Source organism: Cervus canadensis, chromosome 5 (assembly GCF_019320065.1).
Source record: "Cervus canadensis isolate Bull #8, Minnesota chromosome 5, ASM1932006v1, whole genome shotgun sequence".
In the NCBI taxonomy this organism is placed as follows: domain Eukaryota; kingdom Metazoa; phylum Chordata; class Mammalia; order Artiodactyla; family Cervidae; genus Cervus; species Cervus canadensis.
In genome coordinates, this window is record NC_057390.1 from 18,779,738 (window position 1) to 18,800,395 (window position 20,658).

General features: G+C 35.7%; 1 protein-coding gene and 1 non-coding gene across 3 annotated transcripts in view; one reads left to right on the plus strand and one right to left on the minus strand.

Moving 5' to 3' along the window:
* Nucleotides 1–663: 663 nt before the first annotated feature.
* STRN (striatin) overlaps nt 664–20,658 on the minus strand; it is a 105,572-nt gene continuing 85,577 nt past the window's right edge. For both annotated transcript variants that reach the window (XM_043468324.1, XM_043468325.1), the window contains 6 exons: nt 19,902–20,023; nt 16,168–16,335; nt 14,054–14,194; nt 5,330–5,437; nt 4,193–4,279; nt 664–4,105 (listed from right to left, as the gene is read on the minus strand). In XM_043468324.1, the coding sequence (XP_043324259.1) occupies nt 3,936–4,105; nt 4,193–4,279; nt 5,330–5,437; nt 14,054–14,194; nt 16,168–16,335; nt 19,902–20,023 (796 nt within the window). In that variant the 3' untranslated portion in view covers nt 664–3,935. The remainder of the gene's footprint in view (nt 4,106–4,192; nt 4,280–5,329; nt 5,438–14,053; nt 14,195–16,167; nt 16,336–19,901; nt 20,024–20,658) is intronic.
* LOC122442835 lies at nt 14,639–14,745 on the plus strand. The gene has a single exon (XR_006269809.1). It is a non-coding gene; the product is annotated as a U6 spliceosomal RNA (small nuclear RNA).

Sequence of the window (20,658 nt, forward strand, 5' to 3'; positions counted from 1 at the left end):
CTATTCTTAGGTGGAATTTTAACTAGTTCAGGTGTTTAATTTAAAAACAATTTTTACTAGCTAAATCTTCATCATATAAGAATTTCATGACATGCTCTTGTGTAAAGGGGAAATACATGAAGTACTAAAAAAAAAAATGAGCCTTTAAAAATTACATTTACTTAGCTAACATTAATGAGATCCTGTAATTTTGATGAATCAGTAATTTCTCCTTTTACCTGAACTTGATTTATAATGAAATAATAGTTATTTTATTCTCTACTGAAATTTCTAGGAATTCACATTCATAATTCTTGGAAAGTACTACGGTGCTCAGAAGAGCAAGAAGACAGCGCATGAAATGTCCCCTGAAGTCCTAGAAGTTTTACAGACACATTAAAAAGACACTGATGGTCACAAATCAGGACCTTCATAGATGGGCACTCTAACAACATCACACACACACACACACACACACACTCACTCACACCTCTTCCCAACAAAACAACTCAATCCTCATCCTCACTGTAAGGCTGAATTTGTATTTTTTTTTTAAAGGCACCTCTCTTTCTCTAGCTATTGCCTTCTTGATGGTATCGGTTTTGTCAAAAATCCTGAATGCTCAATGGAAATAGTTCAGTACTGAGAATGGAACATTTCCCAATTCACATTTGAATAGCCAGGTTTTCTTACATTCAGATTTTAATAAACTAGAATGACAGTCTTTAAAACAAGCATGCTAGCCTATAATGAATATCGTATATACAGTAATTTAAACATTTAGAACTATATATTATACTGCAAAAGCAAACAGCACAACACTCATCATACTCGTCATTACCTGCTGTGGACACTACCTCCAAAAATGAAAATACAAAACAGTAAAATGCACCTATGGTTTTATATATATAATATATATATATATAATATATATAGTCTATATATATATTATATATATCCCTACAATATATATAATATATATTTATAAAATATACACACATTTTAGACATTTTCAAATAAATCTTCATCATTATCTCCAAAAGAAACTTATAGCAAGAACACTGAAGGAATGAAACTCAGATAAACAAAAAATTTCTCACAAAGTTCATTATCAGTGATACAGCTCAATTTCCCCCCTTTTAGTCATAACTAAAATGATTATAAAAGCTAAATACTTTGCATAACTAATTATTCTGTTTAATGGCAAAAATTGCTAAACGTGTTCAATAGAAAAATACTGAAGGTCATTATATCACTTATGTTAAATATCTGTCTATGGTTTGAGTAGCAAATGAGCTCCATATGACAGCTGAGTTTCGAGAAGGGTGCTGCAAGCTCCCAGGGATGTACCCACAGCATATGAAAATAAGGCAGGGACCCACATCATCTGCTGATTTTCATACTCTTCCAATACATTTCATCCAAAATATTTACAAATAAAGCACTATGAAAGCATTTCAATCATTGTTCAAATCTGGGATTTGTTCATTTTGTCAATTTTCATTGAAGTTTTGATAGGCTGAGGGAAAAGTCAGACAAACACACACACATATATATGCTTCTATCTGGCTGGAAGACAGCTTTGGCTCATTTCTAGGCTGAGATCATAACAGTGCTAGTGGAGAAGAAACCCCTGTTTCTGGGTACAACCTCCAAGAGCACAGCGTTGGCTTTCTAAGGAACTTGCAACAGCTCCATCACTTGCGCTACAGTCTACATATCTCATGGTTGTTTTCCACTTACTAATAGAAAAATTCCAACCATGAGACCTAAAATGCAGGTGAAGAGAGTGTCTTAGTTTTGAGAATTCCAGTTGACAGAAGTAAAGCAGGCACTGAACACCCTGGAAGGTAATTAAAGCAATAATTGGTAGAACAATAGCTTGTAATCATCCATCACAAACAAGCCAATTAAGAGCACCTGACTGAAATTTTCCAGTATCCTTCTACAAATGTTAGGTCAGTGATATCATTTATTTACTTTGTGAAGAAGCCAAAAAGGAATTCACTAAACACAACGTGGAATTCTATACCCGCACAGGAATATAAACATTTACCTGGTATCTCATGTCCAGGTCAATTCATTTGAATATACAAAGCAGTCCCTTGAGCCCATTGTTAAGCACATATGAAATGACAAGGTAGCTGTGTCAAAATAAAGCGTATCTGTGTATCAACCAGGAAAATTTAACAAAGGTCCTTAAAGAAAACCTGCCTGTATACTGCAGAATTCTTGAGGCAGATAAGCAGAAATTTTAAAGAAAAATTGTCAATTAATATCCACACTATCATGTTAATACTTCTTCAGGGAGTAGATGTAGGTATAAGAAGTGCCATTGCTATGATAATGGAATATGTGGGCATAGGAATGTAGAAATTACATCTGAGAGCCTATTAAAAGTACATTTTGCTGAAAATTTGGGAATTAGTAACATTTCTGATTTCCAGATTGGTCTCTGCCATATTGGGCAAATAAGAAAGTGCATGAAGAAGACGGGAGACAGCTGCAGGGATAAGGTCTACATACCATGTCCAGACAGTGGGGTCACGTAAATCCCAAGAGCTGACCGTATGTGGGTCATTGGTAAGGTGAGCTCAAAGAACCCTGGGCCTTTAAGACATGGTTTTCCCCAGAAACAATATTGACTCACTGCCCATTAAAACATGCTATGTATTTCCAATGAAACACTGGAGGTGGGGTAGGGCAAGGGAAAGAAAGACAGAACCCTCTAGCCAATATTATACACCAAACTATTCCATCCAGATTTCCAAGAGGTTTTACTTCTTGGAGATATTAATAACGGAACTTCTGGGGCACAAACATTTGCTTTATTTAGTAATTCTGCAAAGGCAGCTGCCTGAGGGTAACCATACCCTTTGGACTATTAAAACATAATAATTATGAACTATTTTTGGTAGGTGTCAGATAATTTTAATATCAGAGACAAAGAAGAAAGAGATCATGTGAAGCACGGTTACGTGGGTTCTGGTGAGTAGTTGCAAGTAACTTCCAGCTTTTCAATCACTAAAAGGTATGATTTCATCAATATGAAATAATCACTCTGATACTATAAATATCACATGAATAAAGTGAAATTTAAAATTAACAGAAATCATTATAAAGATATGCCCTGCTTGCCATTAAAAATAAACAGAATCTTAAACCTGAATAAGTTAAATTCTTTAGTAAAAGCAGACTCATATCAACTATTCTTCATAATGGTGAGTATTTTTGACAGCTAAACTTTAGAATGGTACCAAATCTATTTTCAAAAATGTTAATACAATATAGAAATCTGCTTACAAACTAAATATTTGTTTAGCATTTCTGAATAGTAATATATTTAACATATTATTGCATTTTTTTTCCCCTCTAATAAGTAAAATGTTTTGCCAGGTGCTTTATGAGAACAGTTGAAAGGAGAGCTAAATTAAAAACTCATTTTAACACTGTCTGGTCATTATGCACATAGGGGTTAGTACAGTAGATGTGATAAAGATTGCCGTTTTAACTATCTAACATGTTTAACAAGATTTCTCAGGGGAGAACTAGGTCTAAATTGCCATTCTTCCTCTACTCATTCCCAGTAATCAAGCTTTTCAATTATCCCTTATAATATGCCCTATTAACTCAATAGGGACAAGCTAAACCTATGTTTGTTCTTCGCTCAGGCCTGCCTAGCGAATTAGAACAACCTCAGAAATAAAAGCTCCTGTTTGGGGAAAAATTTTAAAGTTTTCAGGCTCACAGATTCAGCTGAGCTTGCAGCAACCTGAACAAACCTTAGTTTTAGAAAACAGTGTACGAATTGCAAAACTATACTTTAACAAATGTTCTCTGTGCTCCTTCAGCAGAACATAAGGGCTGGATGGGTTGACTCTTGCCCTGGTCTTCTGTATCTCTTTTGTGCAGTTGATTACTTATAAACAGCTAGAAGGTGAAGATGATGCATTGTGTCATACAAAGACTTTAGCCAGTGCATCCGCCCCAGCACTGGCTATATAGCATTTGGATGGGTGGAAAGCTACATCATGAATTGATTCTTCAAACTTTTTCCGATGAGCTGTGAACTCTTGGATACACGTCTTACTTTCTAGGTTCCATAAACGTATTGAACAGTCATGACCTATATTAAAAGAAAAGAAATTAAGAGAAAAATTACATTAAATGTGAAGACAGTAAGAATAAATAAATAAGTCAAAGCTGTACTTACTGCCAGACATTAAGTACAGGCCATTTGGATCAACTGCTAAACTTGTAACGGCTTCTAGGTGGGCTACCATCGAGTGGATCAGTTTGCCTTTGGAAAAAGAGATTGTTACTCTTTAATAATAGTTTTTTTCATCCTGAATACCAGTCAGCTACCACACTGTACTGGCTCCACCAGCCACCCCTCTCTGCATCAAAGACTTTCCGAACTGCTAAAACAATGCATGTCTCCCTCCTTGCTCTAGCCATGGTGATGATGAGAAACAAAAGCTCAACTTTCATATTACATTTTTGTCTTTCACAATATGGAAGTCAGTAATTTGTACACAAATATTCCCTTAAGCCATGTTCATTAACTAAAACTCAGACATTATTAATCACTAACTTTGCATCCTTAAGCTACAAGCAAATTATGGGTTGTGGAAAGAGAAGAAGAGACTGTGACAAAGACAAAGGAACAGAAAATCTGGCCACAGTTTTGGTGGAAAGAGTATATGGAAAGATATTAAAAATACTAAATTATTCATCAATCGCAGCTAAACAAAGTTAACAAAAGTTGACAGCAGATTCTCAAGTAAATATGGCTACTTTTCTCCCAACCAGCTCTTCATGCATTTCCTTTAGACTAGTGAAAAATAACCTAAGAAAAACTGGGAAAGCTTCCATACCCCAATGCAAATCCATCAGGACCAAATAATCAGTATTATAAAAAAAAAAATTAGTCCATAGAAAAACAAATCGAATGACTCAGGGGTTTTCCATCTGTAACACTAAGGATCTTAAAAAATTAAACAATTTTAAACAAAATATAATGATCATATGCCCATACTTCCAACATGTTTCTACTTTTCCACAATATATTAACATTTTATTGCTATCTGAATGAATTTTTCATTATGTTCTGAGTAATAACCTTGGTCTAGGGCCAAAATATAGCACCTATTTACTACTAAATAAACTAAGATGATCCCATATGCTATCATGAACACTGATTCTTTGCAGAGTTAGATGAAGTAAAAACAAATGATCTGGGAGAGAATCTGTGTTTCAGTGCCTATTCCCTGACCATAAAGCCACCGACAGACACCAAAATTAGTTATGATTTTTTTTTCAATAATAATCAATTTAAATACATTCTTACCTGTATTGTTATCATAGAATTTGATGTGCCTGTCTTCATGAGCAGTGATGCTGATGGGAAGAGTGGGGTGACTGATGACTCTATTTATTTGGCAGGAAGAGTTGGCTGCTAAAAAGAGAAAATTAAAGAGCAACACAAATTTTTCAAAGCTATCATTTCTTCACACAAAAAAGAACTGAACATTCACATAAGCGCCTGGAAAAGTAGATGATGGACTTTTAATTTGTCTTTAGTTCATTTATTCTGCAACTGTGTTCATAACTTGTGATGTTGGGAAATGAGACTCGTCTGAGAAACACTCTACTGACAAATCTAGAAGTACTTGGAAATTAGAATTTCCTTTCCACCACCTGCTCTGTAGGGATGCCACTGAGAAATTAGCCCAGAGCCATGGGCATCTCTCACTTGACAGTGGTCTATGATACTTCTGCCACTTTCAGAAAATTCCATCATTATTTCATGTGGATAATTTCCAAATTTAAATCTCAGCTTTGTCTAGGAACAGAGCTCTTTATCACATGGTCATTATCGAAAGAGAAACATGACAAAGGGAGATTCTTAACTCTTCAGTCTTCAAAATAGAAATGGTCATCAATTGGTAATCTACCATGTATGGAATCTGAAAACAGCATCCTAACAGTACTCTTTGTACACTATTTAATAATTTTCAAAGAGATCTTAATTATACATGCACACTGAGACAGGCGGGCCAATTGTCATTAGGTCCTTAACCTAGTGAATGAACTGAGGTGCAGAAAACAGCTGTTACAGCCCCCAAAATCATGGTAACAAAGCCAGTACCTATACCAATGCCTACTCTACCCAAACTAGATGACTCATGCAAATCAGCCAACTGTTAAAAAAAGTACCTACACTATCACAAGTTCCTCCTGAAAGTCTTTAATCAAATGGAAATCAATTATGAATAACTTATATGTAGTGATTTTTGTTACCATACTTTTGATAAGGAAAAATCCACAAAAAGATAACACTAATTTAAGATACATCAAAGTTAAAATAATTATTATATTAATATCAGGGTCTTGGAAGAAGAAGGAATGTCCTTACAGAGTATATATTGGGGCAACCAGCAAATTTGAGTGTAAATAATAACTCATACAATAGCGTGGTGTCATTGTAAATGCCTTGATTTTGATAATGTAATATGCTGCCAGAGAATGCCCTTGTTCTTAGGAATTACATGCTAAAGGACCTAGGGGTATAGGGATATACTGTCTCTTAAGTGGCTCAGAATTTTAAAGTACACACACATGCACAGAATGACAAAGTAAATGTGACTAACATGGCAAAAGGTTAAAAACTAGTGAATCTGGGTGAAGTGTAACCAGAAGTTCTTATACTATTTTTGAAACTTTTCTTTAAACTTAAAACTTCAAAAATAAAGTGTTCTTAAATTTTTTTAAATCTCAGAATAAGTATCATGAAGTTATACTCATAATAGAAAATACAACTACGTACAGTTAAAAATAGCTCCAATATTAGTCTACTGGATTTTCATATGGTACCTAGAAACATGACCTCTTAAAAGCTGAAAACAGTCTTTTTTCCAATGCTGACAGCAGGTGGCCACCCAGTCTGTTATCTATGTGCACAATAAAAGTCACCTGACCATGTGGAATGAACAATGGGTTGGCTACACTCATTTTAAATGGTCCTAGAAAAAGAATTTAGATTCAAAATTCATACTATGGATGCTTTTTCCACCAGAAATAACACACCATTGTGCAATATCCTCTGGAAGGTCTATCAGGAGAATAACAACAACAACAACAAAAATACTTTAAGTAAAACAGCCCATATATTTTGAGAGAGAGGTTTCTGAGAAGAGCTTCAATTACTTTGAGATCTAGAAAATGAGTATGATAGAAATCAGGCAAAAGAGAGTTCTTATTTAATAATACTTTTTAAGGAAGTTTCTCCACTTGATGGTAAGTCAGATAAGTAAAAGTCAGCAAACGCAAAGAACACTAGAAATAAAGACCTACCAGCCATTATTCGAACAATGAACCTAAAACAATCCTCCAAATATTTATTTATATTCAGCTTGCGACTGAGAAGTGGACTCACAAATACTCAATTACCTCTTTCAACTACCTTCAACTTAATCAAGCCCAATCACCACTGGCAAGAAGGCTGGTAATTTATTCCGATTCTAAGAACAAACATCTTTCATCCTTCTAAATTATACAAAATTCACTTTTAGCTTAAAACATGTTTGGTGTGAATTTCAATTTAAAAAACACCTACTAAATTCCATAATACAATAACATAGTCAAACATAAACAGCTAAGGGACTACAGTAGTCACAGTAGAGAGCAATAAGTGTGTTTCACCTAACTCTAATCAAATTGGTAATTTAGGAAATGTCAGGACGTATCATCATAATCTAAGAGTTATCACTTATTCCATGAATGCTGCCTTTTTTCAAAACGTTCTTGGGAGTCTTCTTCAGAAAATGCTTCTAGTTTCACTCCAATCCCAAAGAAAGGCAATGCCAAAGAATGTTCAAACTATCACACTATTGTACTCATCTCACACACTAGCAAAGTAATGCTCTAAATTCTCCAATCTAGGCTTCAAATGTACATGAACCAAGAACTTCTAGATGTTCAAGCTGGATTTAGAAAAGGCAGAGGAACCAGAGATCAAACAATCAAATGCTGGATCATAGAAAAAGCAAGAGAATTCCAGAAAAACATCTACTTCTGCTTTATTAACCATGCTAAAGGCTTTGACTGTGTGGATCACAACAAACTGTAGAAAATTCTTAAAGAGATGGGAATACCAGACCACCTTACCTGCTGCCTGAGAAATCTGTATGCAGGTCAAGAAGCAACAGTTAGAACTGGACATGGAACAACGGACTGGTTGGAAATTGGGAAAGGAATATGTCAAGGCAATATGTTGTCACCCTGCTTATTTAACTTATATGCAGAGTACGTCATGCAAAATGCTGGGCTGGATGAAGCACAAGCTGGAATCAAGATTGCTGGGAGAAATAACAATAACCACAGAGATGCAGATGACACCACCCTCAGGGAAGAAAGCGAAGAGGAACTAAAGAGTTCCTTGATAAAAGTGAAAGAGGAGAGTGAAAAAGTTGGCTTAAAGCTCAACATTCAGAAAACTAAGATCATGGCATCCGGTCCCATCACTTCATGGCAAATAGATGGGGCAACAGTGGAAACAGTGGCTGACTTTATTTTTCTGGACTCCAAAATCACTGCAGATGGTGACTATAGCCATGAAATTAAAAGATGCTTGGTCCTTGGAAGAAAAGCTATGACCAACCTAGACAGCATATTAAAAAGCAGAGACATTACTTTGCCAACAAAGGTCCGTCTGGTCAAAGCTATGGTTTTTCCAGTGGTCATGTATGGATGTGAGAGTTGGACCATAAAGAAAGCCGAGTGCCGAAGAATTGATGCTTTTGAATTGTGGTGTTGGAGAAGACTCTTGTGAGTCCCTTGGACTGCAAGGATATCAAACCAGTCAATCCTAAAGGAAATCAGTCCTGTATCTTCACTGGAAGGACTGATGCTGAAGCTGAAACTCCAATACTTTGGCCACCTAATGGGAAGAACTGACTCACTGGAAAAGACCCTAATGCTGGAAAGACTGAAGGTAGTAAGAGAAGGGGACAACAGAGGATGAGATGGTTGGATGGTATCACTGACTTGATGGACATTAGTTTGAGCAAATGGTGATGGACAGGAAAGCCTGGCATGCTACAGTCCATGGGGTTGAAAAGAGTCAGATATGACTGAGTGACTGAACTGAACTGATCAGGCAAAAAAGTCAAATGACTTTACAGTTAAACATCTTGGGGGAAAATGGAATTTCCTACTCAGTTTATTCATCTAACTCACTGGACTTGAAAGTGAAAAAAAGTGAAAGTGAAAGTGTTAGGTCTTTCAGTCCTGTCCTATTCTTTTTAACGTCATGGACTATAGCCTGCCAGGCTCCTGTGTCCGTTGAATTCTCCAGGTAAGAATAACAGAGTGGGTCGCCATTTCCTTCTCCAGGAGATCTTCCCAGCTCAGGGATCAAACCTGGTCTCCTGCACTGCAGGCAGATTCTTTATCTGAGCCACCAGGGAAACCCTAGACTTGAGATCTTATTAATTTGTATCAGTCATTAAAATCAACATTTATGCTGAGAACATTCAAAGAATTGATGATGATCTCTGAAGGAAATTTTTTAAATGTTTAAAACCTTCTTAATTTTATACTGGTTTTTCATCTTACTATAGTAGCTCTAAGTCATATATCTAAGCACTATTTTAAATTTACTTAACGTCTAAAATATATTTCTTGGCAAAAAGAAAAAATTTATTTTCCTATTCCATAATCTCAGTTTTTACTTTTTTGTCTCTTTTACATCCAAATAGTTCAAAGCTCCATTCAAACCTACCTCCCTAAATAATTCTTAAAGGATACCAGGAGAAAACAAAGAACAACAGATTGGAAAGAGAAAATGAAGAAAGCCAAAATGGAATGAAGGAATTTTTTGAGAGAAAAAGATAAAAGGGAGAGGAGACAGAGCCACATATATTCATGCACATGAGCACACTCATCATTTTTAAAGCTAGTTCTCAGATTAAAACAACACTGTACGTGTATGCAGTTTTATCAACTGCAGCCTAAACTTACTGTTTGTTTGAAGCCTAAAGGCAGAAAGTAAAGGTTATAAAAGGCAAAACTCCAAAGGATTCTGCATTATCTTCTTCACAATCTGAGTAATTATTTCCTGGTTTCCTGTATACAGTAAGAAGATTCAGATTTGGGATTCTGAGAGGCACAACTTGATCTGTTTTCTAATCAGTACTGAACTGTGCCATTTATGAAAAGAAGCTGATTTTAAAGATAAAATTATGAGGAGGTAAGGGCAATATAGGAGTAGGGAAGTACAAGGTACAAACTATTAGGTATAAAATAAGCTACAAGGTTATACTGTACAGCATGAGGAATACAACCAATATTTTATAATAATTAAAAGTGGAGAATAACTTTTAAAAATTGTGAATCATGGATAAGGAAGCTGTGGTACATATACACCATGGAATATTACTCAGCTGTTAAAAAGAATTCATTTGAATCAGTCCTAATGAGATGGATGAAACTGGAGCCCATTATACAGAGTGAAGTAAGCCAGAAAGATAAAGAACATTACAGCATACTAACACATATATATGGAATTTAGAAAGATGGTAACGATAACCCTATATGCAAAACAGAAAAAGAGACACAGAAATAAAGAACAGACTTTTGAACTCTGTGGGAGAAGGTGAGGGTGGGATGTTTCAAAAGAACAGCATGTATATTATCTATGGTGAAACAGATCACCAGCCCAGGTGGGATGCATGAGACAAGTGCTCGGGCCTGGTGCACTGGGAAGACCCAGAGGAATCAGGTGGAGAGGGAGGTGGGAGGGGGGACCAGGATGGGGAATACATGTAAATCTATGGCTGATTCATATCAATGTATGACAAAACCCACTGAAATGTTGTGAAGTAATTAGCCTCCAACTAATAAAAATAAAAAAAAAAAGAAGGTAAAGTTAAAAAAAAAGAAAAAAAAATTGTGAATCACTATACTGTATACCTGTAACATAATTTTGTATAGGAACTATAATTAAAAATATAACTATGAAAAATACATTTATTTTATACAGGCATTGCATATAATATTTTGTTGTGCTTTGCAAATATCATGTTTTTTAACAAATTGAAGGTCTGTGGCAACTCTGTATTTAGCAAGTCTATTGGTTCCATTTTTTCAATAGAAATTTGTTCACTTTGTGTCTATGTCACATTCTGGTAATTCTTACAGTATTTCAAACTTTTATATCTATTATTATTAACAATAATATTAATTGTTATTATTTGTTATGGTGATCTGTGGTTTCTAATCCTTGATATTACTAATATAATTGTTTTGGGGTGCTATGAACTGCACCCATATAAGATGGTGAACTTGATAAATACTGGTTGGTTGCTCCACCGACCAGCTGTAAAACCCCATCTCTTTCCCTCTCGGGGGAGCCTTCCTAAGTCTCTGAAGCACAAAAATACTGAAATTAGACCAATCAATAACCCTACAATGACCAAGTGTTCAAATGAAGGAAGACTTATGCGCCCTTCTCACTTTAAATCAAAAGCCAGAAATGGTTAAGCTTAGTGAGGAAGACAGGTCAAAAAGATAGGCTGAAAGCTAGGTCTTTAGCTCCAAACAGTTAGCCAAGTTGTGATTGCAAAGGAAAAAGTTCTTGAAGAAAATTAAAAATGCTACTCCAGTGAAAACATAGATGATAAGAATGCAAAACAATGTGGAGAAAGTTTTAGTGGTCTGGATAAAAGATCAAACCAGCCACATTTCCTTAAGCCAAAGCCTAATCTAGAGCAAGGTCCTAACTCTCTTTAATTCTACAAAGACTGAAAGAGGTGAGAAGCTGCAGAAGAAAAGTTTGAAGCTAGCAGAAGTGGGTTCATGAAGTTTAAGGAAAGAAGCTGTCTCGTAAAGAACAGACTTTTGGATTCTGTGGGAGAAGGCGAGGGTGGGATGATCTGAGAGAATAGCATTGAAACATGTATATTATCAAGGGTGAAACAGATCGCCAGCCCAGGTTGGATTCATGAGACACGTGCTCAGGGCTGGTGCACTGGGAAGACCCAGAGGGAAGGGATGGGGAGGGAGGTGGGAGAGGGGATCAGGATGGGGAACACATGTAAATCCATGGCTGATTCATGTAAATGTATGGCAAAAACCACTACAATATTGTAAAGTAATTAGCCTCCAACTAATAAAAATAAATGGAAAAAAAAAAAAAAGAAGAAGCTGTCTCTATCACATAAAAGTGCAAAGTGAAGTAGCAAGTGCTGATATGGAAGCTGCAGCAATTTATCCAGATCTAGCTGAGATAATGAATAAAGGTGGCTACACTAAATAACAGATCAATGTAGACAAAACAGCCTTCAATTGGAAGAAATTGCCACCTAGGACTTTCATAGCTAGAGGGAAGTCAATACCTGGCTTCAAAGTCTCAACAGGCTGACTCTCTTGTTAGGGGTTAATGTAGCTGGTGACTTAACAGTGAAGCCAATGCTCATTTAACATTCTGAAAATTCTATGATCCTTAAGAATTATAATAATCTACTCTGCCTTTGCTTTATAAAGGGAACAACAAAGCCTGGATGACAGCATATATGCTTACAACATGGTTTACTGAATATTTTAAGCCTACTCTTGAGAACTACTGCTCAGAAAAGAAGATTCCTTTCAAAATATTATCATTCACTGACAATGTCATCCAAGAGCTCTGATAGAGACGTACAAGATTCATGCTTTTCATGCCTCATAACAAAACGTTCATTCTACAGCCATGGATCAAGAAGTCTTGATACCTTCAAGTCTCATTACCTTGTCTTGATACCCTGATACCTTCAAGTCTCATTATTTAAGGAATACATTTCTTGAGGCTACAGCTGCCATAGATAGTGATTTCTCTGATGGATCTGAGCAAAGTCAACTGAAAACCTTCTGGAAAGGATTTACAATTCCAGATGCCATTAAAAGTATTTGTGATTCATGAGAAGCAGCCAAAATGTCAACACAAACAGGAGTTTGGAAAATGTTAGTTCCAACCCTCATGGATGACTATGAGGGGTTCAAGACTTCAGTGAAGGAAGTTTTGAACATGGTGGAAATAGCAAGAGAACTAGAATTAGAAGTGAAGCCTGATCACGTGACTGAACTGCTGCAATCTCATGATAAACCCATGATGGATTAGGAAATGCTTCTTATGGATGAGCAAAGAAAGTGGTTTCCTGAGAAGGAATGTATTCTTGGGGAGGATGCTGTGAAGACTGTTGAAATGACAACAAAGGTCACATAATTATATAAATCTTATTGATCAAGCAGTGGCAGGGTTTGAAAAGACTGACTCCCATTCATTCTGAAAGGAGTTCTACTGTGAGTAGAATGCTATCAAACATCCATGCATGCTATAGAGAAGTTGTTCGTGTAAGGGAAGTCAATTGATGCAGCAAACTTCACTGTTGTCTTATTTAAGAAACTGCCACAGTCACCCCAACCACTCTGATCAGTCAGCCATGAGCACTGTGGTGAGACTCTCCCCCAGGCAAAAAGACTGTGACTCACTGAAGGCTCAGATGATAGTTAGCACTTTTCAGCAACAAAATATTTTTAATTTAAGGTACACACTTTAATTTAATTATGGTATACACTTAACAGTCTCTAGTATAGTGTAAACCTAACTTTAATATGCACTGGAAAAACAAAAGCTTTATGTGACTAACTCTATTGTGATATATATGTGCTTTATTTCGCAGGTCTGAAACTGAACCTACAATAACTCCAAGATACGCCTGTATTTAGAATAAATGTTATTTTCTTCAAATAGAACTGAAAACCAAACAATTGGTATAAAATTAAACTTGACTTCTCTTTAGAATAGATCAAATGCTACTTCAACCAGTAAACTTATAAATGTGAATAAACTTAACCTAAAGACTTAAAATCAACTATAAATCATTATATCCTTCACATATAACTGTGTTATATGATCTTGAGGCAGAACACTTTATAATGACAAGTATTTTTCATTGTTGACTCTAGTAATTCTAATTTTGATAACACTAAAAAATTGATCCAAATACATACTACTTTAAATTGGTATACATACTTGAATCTAGGTTGGATTCTAAAGTGAGAATGCGTTGTTGTGTTTCCATGTTAAAGATGCTTGTGTATCCTTTGCTGAATGATGCTACCATATGGCTTGGGTCACTGCTCACCAGATCCACAGAGGCAGGGACTCCCAATTCTATAAGTCAAAACATATTAGAAGAGAATGTCAGTTAGGGTATACTTTACAATATGTTTCAAATACAGCAGAACAAGCAGCCATGTAAGAAGAAAACAAAGCTCATTAGCTCTTTTAGTCCTAGTTTGTTTTACTATCCTTACTTGTTTACCACATCTTCTACCAGTCACTCAGTTACTGTATTTATTGAATCCAAGCCTTTATTTAGGAATAAATGGAAAACATATGGACTACAAATTTTTCTACTTCCATCTCAAATCAACCTGAGGTTTAGGGCGGCATCAAGGGAATTCTTCATTTTAAAAGCCCATCTAAATTTAGTGAGTTACGAGGAATTCTAATTCACTAAAAATATGGAATTCAAGAAGCAAAATTTCAAATTGCTATTTATTGGTAGAGTCATACAAACATCAAACACAGGCAACTCATCAAAACCTAGGCACAGTGCTCGCTTCGGCAGCACATATACTAAAATTGGAACGATACAGAGAAGATTAGCATGGCCCCTGCGCAAGGATGACACGCAAATTCGTGAAGCATTCCATATTTTTTTAAAAAAAAAAGAGAAAAAAAAAAACCTAGGCACAAGTTATGGCAGCTCACGAATAAAGAAGACAATTTTATTTATCATTTAGAATAGGGTAAAACTTGGTTAAAATCTGAAACTAATTTGTAAATATTAAAAATGAAATTCTATGTATATATGATCATAATCTGATTTTTAAAATCTGGTTCAAAATCTAAGTTAAGTAAACTAACAATTCAAAAATGTGTATCTTCCAGAAGAAGATAACATTAATGGACAATGAGCAGACAAAAAAAGTCCTCAAAATAGCCACCAAAGGAATACAACTTAAAAAGACAATGAAATACAGCTGCACACACCCATCAAAATGGCTAAAATTAACTACACTGTCAACAACAAATGTTTGTAATTAAGGATGTGGGGCGCCTGGAATTTTCACACATTGCAATCAGTGGTAAAACATGGCACAACCACTTTCAAAGAAAGTTTGGTGATGCCACATAAAGTTAAATAGTTAAATACATAAATCTACTTCTAGAGCCCCAAAATTCTATTTACAGGTCTTTACCTGCAACAACAAATGTTTATAATTAAGGATGTGGGGCGCCTGGAATTTTCACACATTGCAATCAGTGGTAAAACATGGCACAACCACTTTCAAAGAAAGTTTGGTGATGCCACATAAAGTTAAATAGTTAAATACATAAATCTACTTCTAGAGCCCCAAAATTCTATTTACAGGTCTTTACCTGCCTGTGATTAAAAAAGAAAATACAAATGTTCATAGGAGTTTTGTTCATAATAGGAAAAATCTAGAAACAAGCCAAATGTTCATCAAGAGGTAAATTATAAACAAAGTGGTTTAAAGAAATACTACAAATAATAAAATTAAATTATTAACATTTATTACCACATGGATAAACAACAAGAACATTACAGTACGAGTAAAATGTCAGATGTAAAAAGAGTATACATTGTACAACTTCATTTACATGAAGTTTCAGAATAGACAAAACTCATTTATAACAAAAGAAACCATAACAGTGGGTACCTCTGGTTGGGAATGAGGGGAGGAGATGACTGTGAATAACACAGAGAAACTTTCGGGGCACTGAAGGAAACGTTCTCTATCTTGATAGGAGCAAAACTTTCATGCATTTGTCAAACTCAGGAAAATGTATCCTTAATATTTGTTTTTGACTGTATATAAATTATTTCAATTTTTAAAAATTCAAAACAAATGCCTGCTACTTCACCAAATAGTATGCTTTTTAAAATTATACAAACTAAATTGGAAATTCAAGCAAATATATTTTCACTGCTTAAAAAGAAAACCCTTCAAATTAAATTTAGAACAGTAAGTGTCTATAGAATCATCTACTTGTTTCTTTTAGAATAAGACATTTTATAAAAGACTCTGTAAGAAAAAGGAGAAAAAGGCATGTACCTTGATTATCACTAAACACACTCAAGGCCGGAGCAACCTCAGTGGCATTCCACAAACGGAGAGTGCCATCTGCTGAGCAGGACAACAGACGCTGGTGCGCTGCACTGTAGGCCAAGCCCCAGACCGCATCCGTGTGGCCCAAGAGAGGGCCTCTTAAGACAGAAGGATCTGCAAGAACAGCAAGAATGCAGGGCAAAAGCACAAATCATAAAGGTACTGAGAGAGTCCAGTGGAAAGTAAAAGACACAAACGGAAAGTATAAAATATACTTCCTAGTTTCTGTTATTCTTTTGAAATGTAGCAAGAACAGGCCTGGAAACAATGCAAATATAGGGTTTAAAATGTCTAAATTAAAATTTTAAAGTACATATTTTTCTCCTTAAAAAGATCAGCCATTTCTTTCTTCCTCCCTTTTTTTCTTCCCATTTGTCTGATTTTTTTTTTTTTTTTTAAAGCATGTTAACACAAGCCATTAGGATTTAATCTACTCTCAGAGAAACCACAACTCACATTCCCTGAGGAAGTGAGCAGAGACACTTTCCCTCCTCTGAGGTCCTTAGCACCTGGCACACACCCTTAGGGTCACTTGTGCTATGATGGTATGACTACCGTCTTACCTCTTGGGAGCAACAGGCTTCTAACATTCTTAATGGACATGAACTGAGACCTACAGAAATCCCCAAATTCTCAAACAAGACGTACAAATGATATGCATGTGGTGGGGGGGTGGGGAGCCAGGAAAGAGCATTTCATGATAAAAGCCAAATTGGAAATTTTACTTATTAACCCTCACAATGACTCTAGAAGTTGTACTTTCAAGACAGTTCAGAGATGTTAAGTTTACAATGTCACTGGTGTTATTTGTTCTATATCCTCTTTAGTTATACCATAAAATATTTATTGGAGGTACACTGTGTATTTGGCACTATGCTAGATGCAGGGGTCATGCAGATGATTAGACACAATACCAGCTCTGTCTTCAAAAAGTAATGTGGTTTAAGTACAATAACAGTGGCCGGTACCAGTTACTAAAGAGAGTGACTGGACACTTGGAAAGAATAACACCTAGAGTGTATAGATGTTGGCCTGTCAAAGGGCAGAGGGAAGGCATTCCTGGCAAAGGAGGCAGCTCCTACAAACTCAAAAAAGGAAAAAGAGAATGCTATGTCAGGACATTTATAAGAAATTCAGTATTACTGCACTGTGAAATTTGAGGCAAGAAATGGGTGAGATGAGAGTGGCCAGTTTATGGTGGGATGCCTATGACATACTTAGTAAATTACCCTAAAAGCACCAGAGAAACACTGAAAGGATTCCCAGAAGCAGCAGTGTGAAGCAGTATTTAATACGGTAACTCTGATTACAATGTAGAAGAGATTGGAAAGAAACAAGATGAAGGCAAGTGGACTGTTTCAGAAGACTGGGAGAGTGAAGATGAAAATCAAAGCGAGGACAGTGATAAAAGGGGCAGAAAAGGAGTAAATTCAAGAAATATTTAGGGGGTATTAACAAAAAGGTATAGTAATTAATAAGTGATAGATAGTAAAATAGTACAAAGAATCAAGGATAACTCTTGGGTTTCTAGTTTGGATAAGTTTGGTACTGCCACCACCTGATAAAGAATATATAAAGAATATTTGAAAACAGACTTCCCTAATAGTCTAGTGGTTAGGACTTGATGCTCTCACTGCCAGGGCCATGGGTTCGATCCCTGGTTGGGGAGCTAAGATTCCCCCAAGCTGCATGCTATGACCAAAAAAAATTAAGAATATGTGGAAGAAGAAACAGTGCTTGTAGGGATTTATGGACAATGAGACAGCCATTTTGAAATGCTGTGTAGGAAGTCTCAGGCTTAAAAAAGAGATTGATGAGTCAACAGTATATAAAACCACAAAGTGGATTCAGTCTACCAAAGAATATGTATACAACGCAAAAAACGAGTTAGGGTCTAGCCTCAATAAATGTCAATATTTTTAAGGTGAGAAAAATAAAAGGAGTTTACGACGGACAGGGGATAGAAACTGTCATACAGTTGTGTCAAAAAAGCCTATAGTGAAAAGATTTCAAAAAGGATGGAGTGGTCCACAGTTTCAGATAGCCAGTACATCAAGTAAAGTAAGAATTGTAAAATATCTCTTGGATCAGCCAGTTAGATAGTTATTGATACTTCTTTGAATTTAAGTGGCATAGCCACAAACAGAATGAAGAGGGATGATGTACAGTGAAAGAACACAGAATCAGTAACTAATAATTGTGTTTTCTAGACCAAAGAGACACGGGAAGAAAGAGAGGCTAGAAAGATGGTAACGATGATCCCATATGCGAGACAGCAAAAGAGACACAGATGCACAGAACAGTGTTTTGGACTCTGTGGGAGAAAGCAAGGGTGGGATGATTTGAGAGAATAGCACTGAAACATGTATATTATCATATGTGGAACAGATCGCCAGTTCAGGTTGGATGCATGAGATAGGGCGCTCAGGGCTGGTGCACTGGGATGACCCTGAGGGATGGGATGGGGAGGGAGGTGGGTGGGGGGGTTCAGGATGGGGGACACGTGTACACCCATGGCTGATTCATGTCAATGTATGGCAAAAACCACTACAATGTTGTAAAGTAATTAGCCTCCAATTGAAATAAATAAATTAAGGGGAAAAAAAAAAAAAGAACCAGACAGGGAAATGGAGTCACAAAAGGCTTCTTCTTGCCCAGGATGGGAGAAACTTGAATTTACTATATGCTCAGGGGATGGAAAGAGAGCAAAAAGGGTAAGTCTTCAGATGAGCACAAAAAAGAGAGGCAGCAAAAAAGAAAAGAGAGTGCAGTCTCAAAGGAAACAAGAGAAGGAGGTCAACAGCGAAAGGGAAAGGGTTGGCTTGGGATAGAATGAGGTCAACTGATCTCTGAAAGAGGGATAAAGGAAGTGACAAAAAGTATGAAACAGATAAATCCAGAAGAGAACTGCAGCAGGAGAGAGGGTGTTATCTTTCACAAAATAAATGTTAAATGCTTACTAAATAAATGTTGGGAGAATATTTTGGTTACTGAATTCCTTATCTTTACTTAGGTTTAGTGGTAAAATTAATCTAAAATGATAATAAAAATAAACTATGGTTTTATGACAAATATGACACTCCATATCATTCTAGAATTTATGGAGAATTTAAAGAGAAAATCAAAATAGTTGAAAGAGAATTTATGATAATATCTAGTGATGGATTATACAATTTTTTGATTCATGGTGCTGTTTCCAAATCTAAAGGGTACTTCTTAATTTTTAAAAGTCTTTTAAATATTTTGGTGTTATACACTTTGAAAATCATTAGCCTCTATACTCTGTAAATAATTGATCAAGAAGATGATGCCAACATTCATTTTCCTTCAAAAATATTTGTCAAGAATAGTGACAAAATACAATCATTGATTAATAATAATGTATCAATATTGATACAATAATGTATCAAGTATTGTACACATGCCTACAAATGAAGAAAACAACTGTCAATCAAGCCAGCATTTTCAATCAGTAAGACTTGGGGGTGGGAACTCTTTTCTCAGGAAAAATACACTATTTTCCCTCTTTTTTTTTAGCATTATATATATATCAAATTGATTCCCAAATACAGAAACCCTTTTTAACAAAATAAATTTATTTTCAAAAACATCTCACTTTATCCATATATGCAATATAAAACGCCTAACAAGAGAACGTTTTACTTTGGGGAGTCACATACCGTAGGAGTCGTAGGGGTCGACGTTGGGGTTGGTGGTGCTCCAGCTCTGGATCAGGCCGTCAGCACCGCCGCTGTAGCACTGCTCACCACTGCTGCTCATCACCACACAGAGCACTGGACCTCTGGGAGAAAAAACCAATTTCCATCCTCAAAAAATCTATTTGATATTGGAATTAGTTAGAAATAAGAATGCTTAGTTTTTCAAACGGCTTTCTCTTTTTCGATTTTGTACAACAAATAAAATTATCAAAGCACTATTCATTTTTCTTCTTCTGCTAAACCAGTGGTTAGTGATCTATGGCCTATGGATCAAATCCAACCAGTGAACTGTTTTTGTACAATCCTAAAGCACTTACAGTTTCTACCTTTTTAAAATGTTGTAATACAAAACTAAACTAAAACCAAGAATATACATTAAATACACAGCCTAAAAAGCATTTACTATCTCACCCTTTTTATATATAAAACGTATGCCAACCTCTGTGCTAAAACGAGTGAACAGGTACATTTCTTAAACTTAAATGGAAACAGGAAAAGCATGAAATGTAACCACAATTTTTTAAATGTCTCAGGTATTTTTACCTAGGTTATCTTTAAGGAAAAAAAGATCAGGATTTCTAATAATTAAACTTAACTGCCTCAACTTCATTTTAAGAGAGAGATATATACATCATCTAAACATCATGCAAATAATACCTAATTTCAGCAAGGATCCCTATTTGGTAGTGACATACTTGTCGTTAATGTTACATTATCT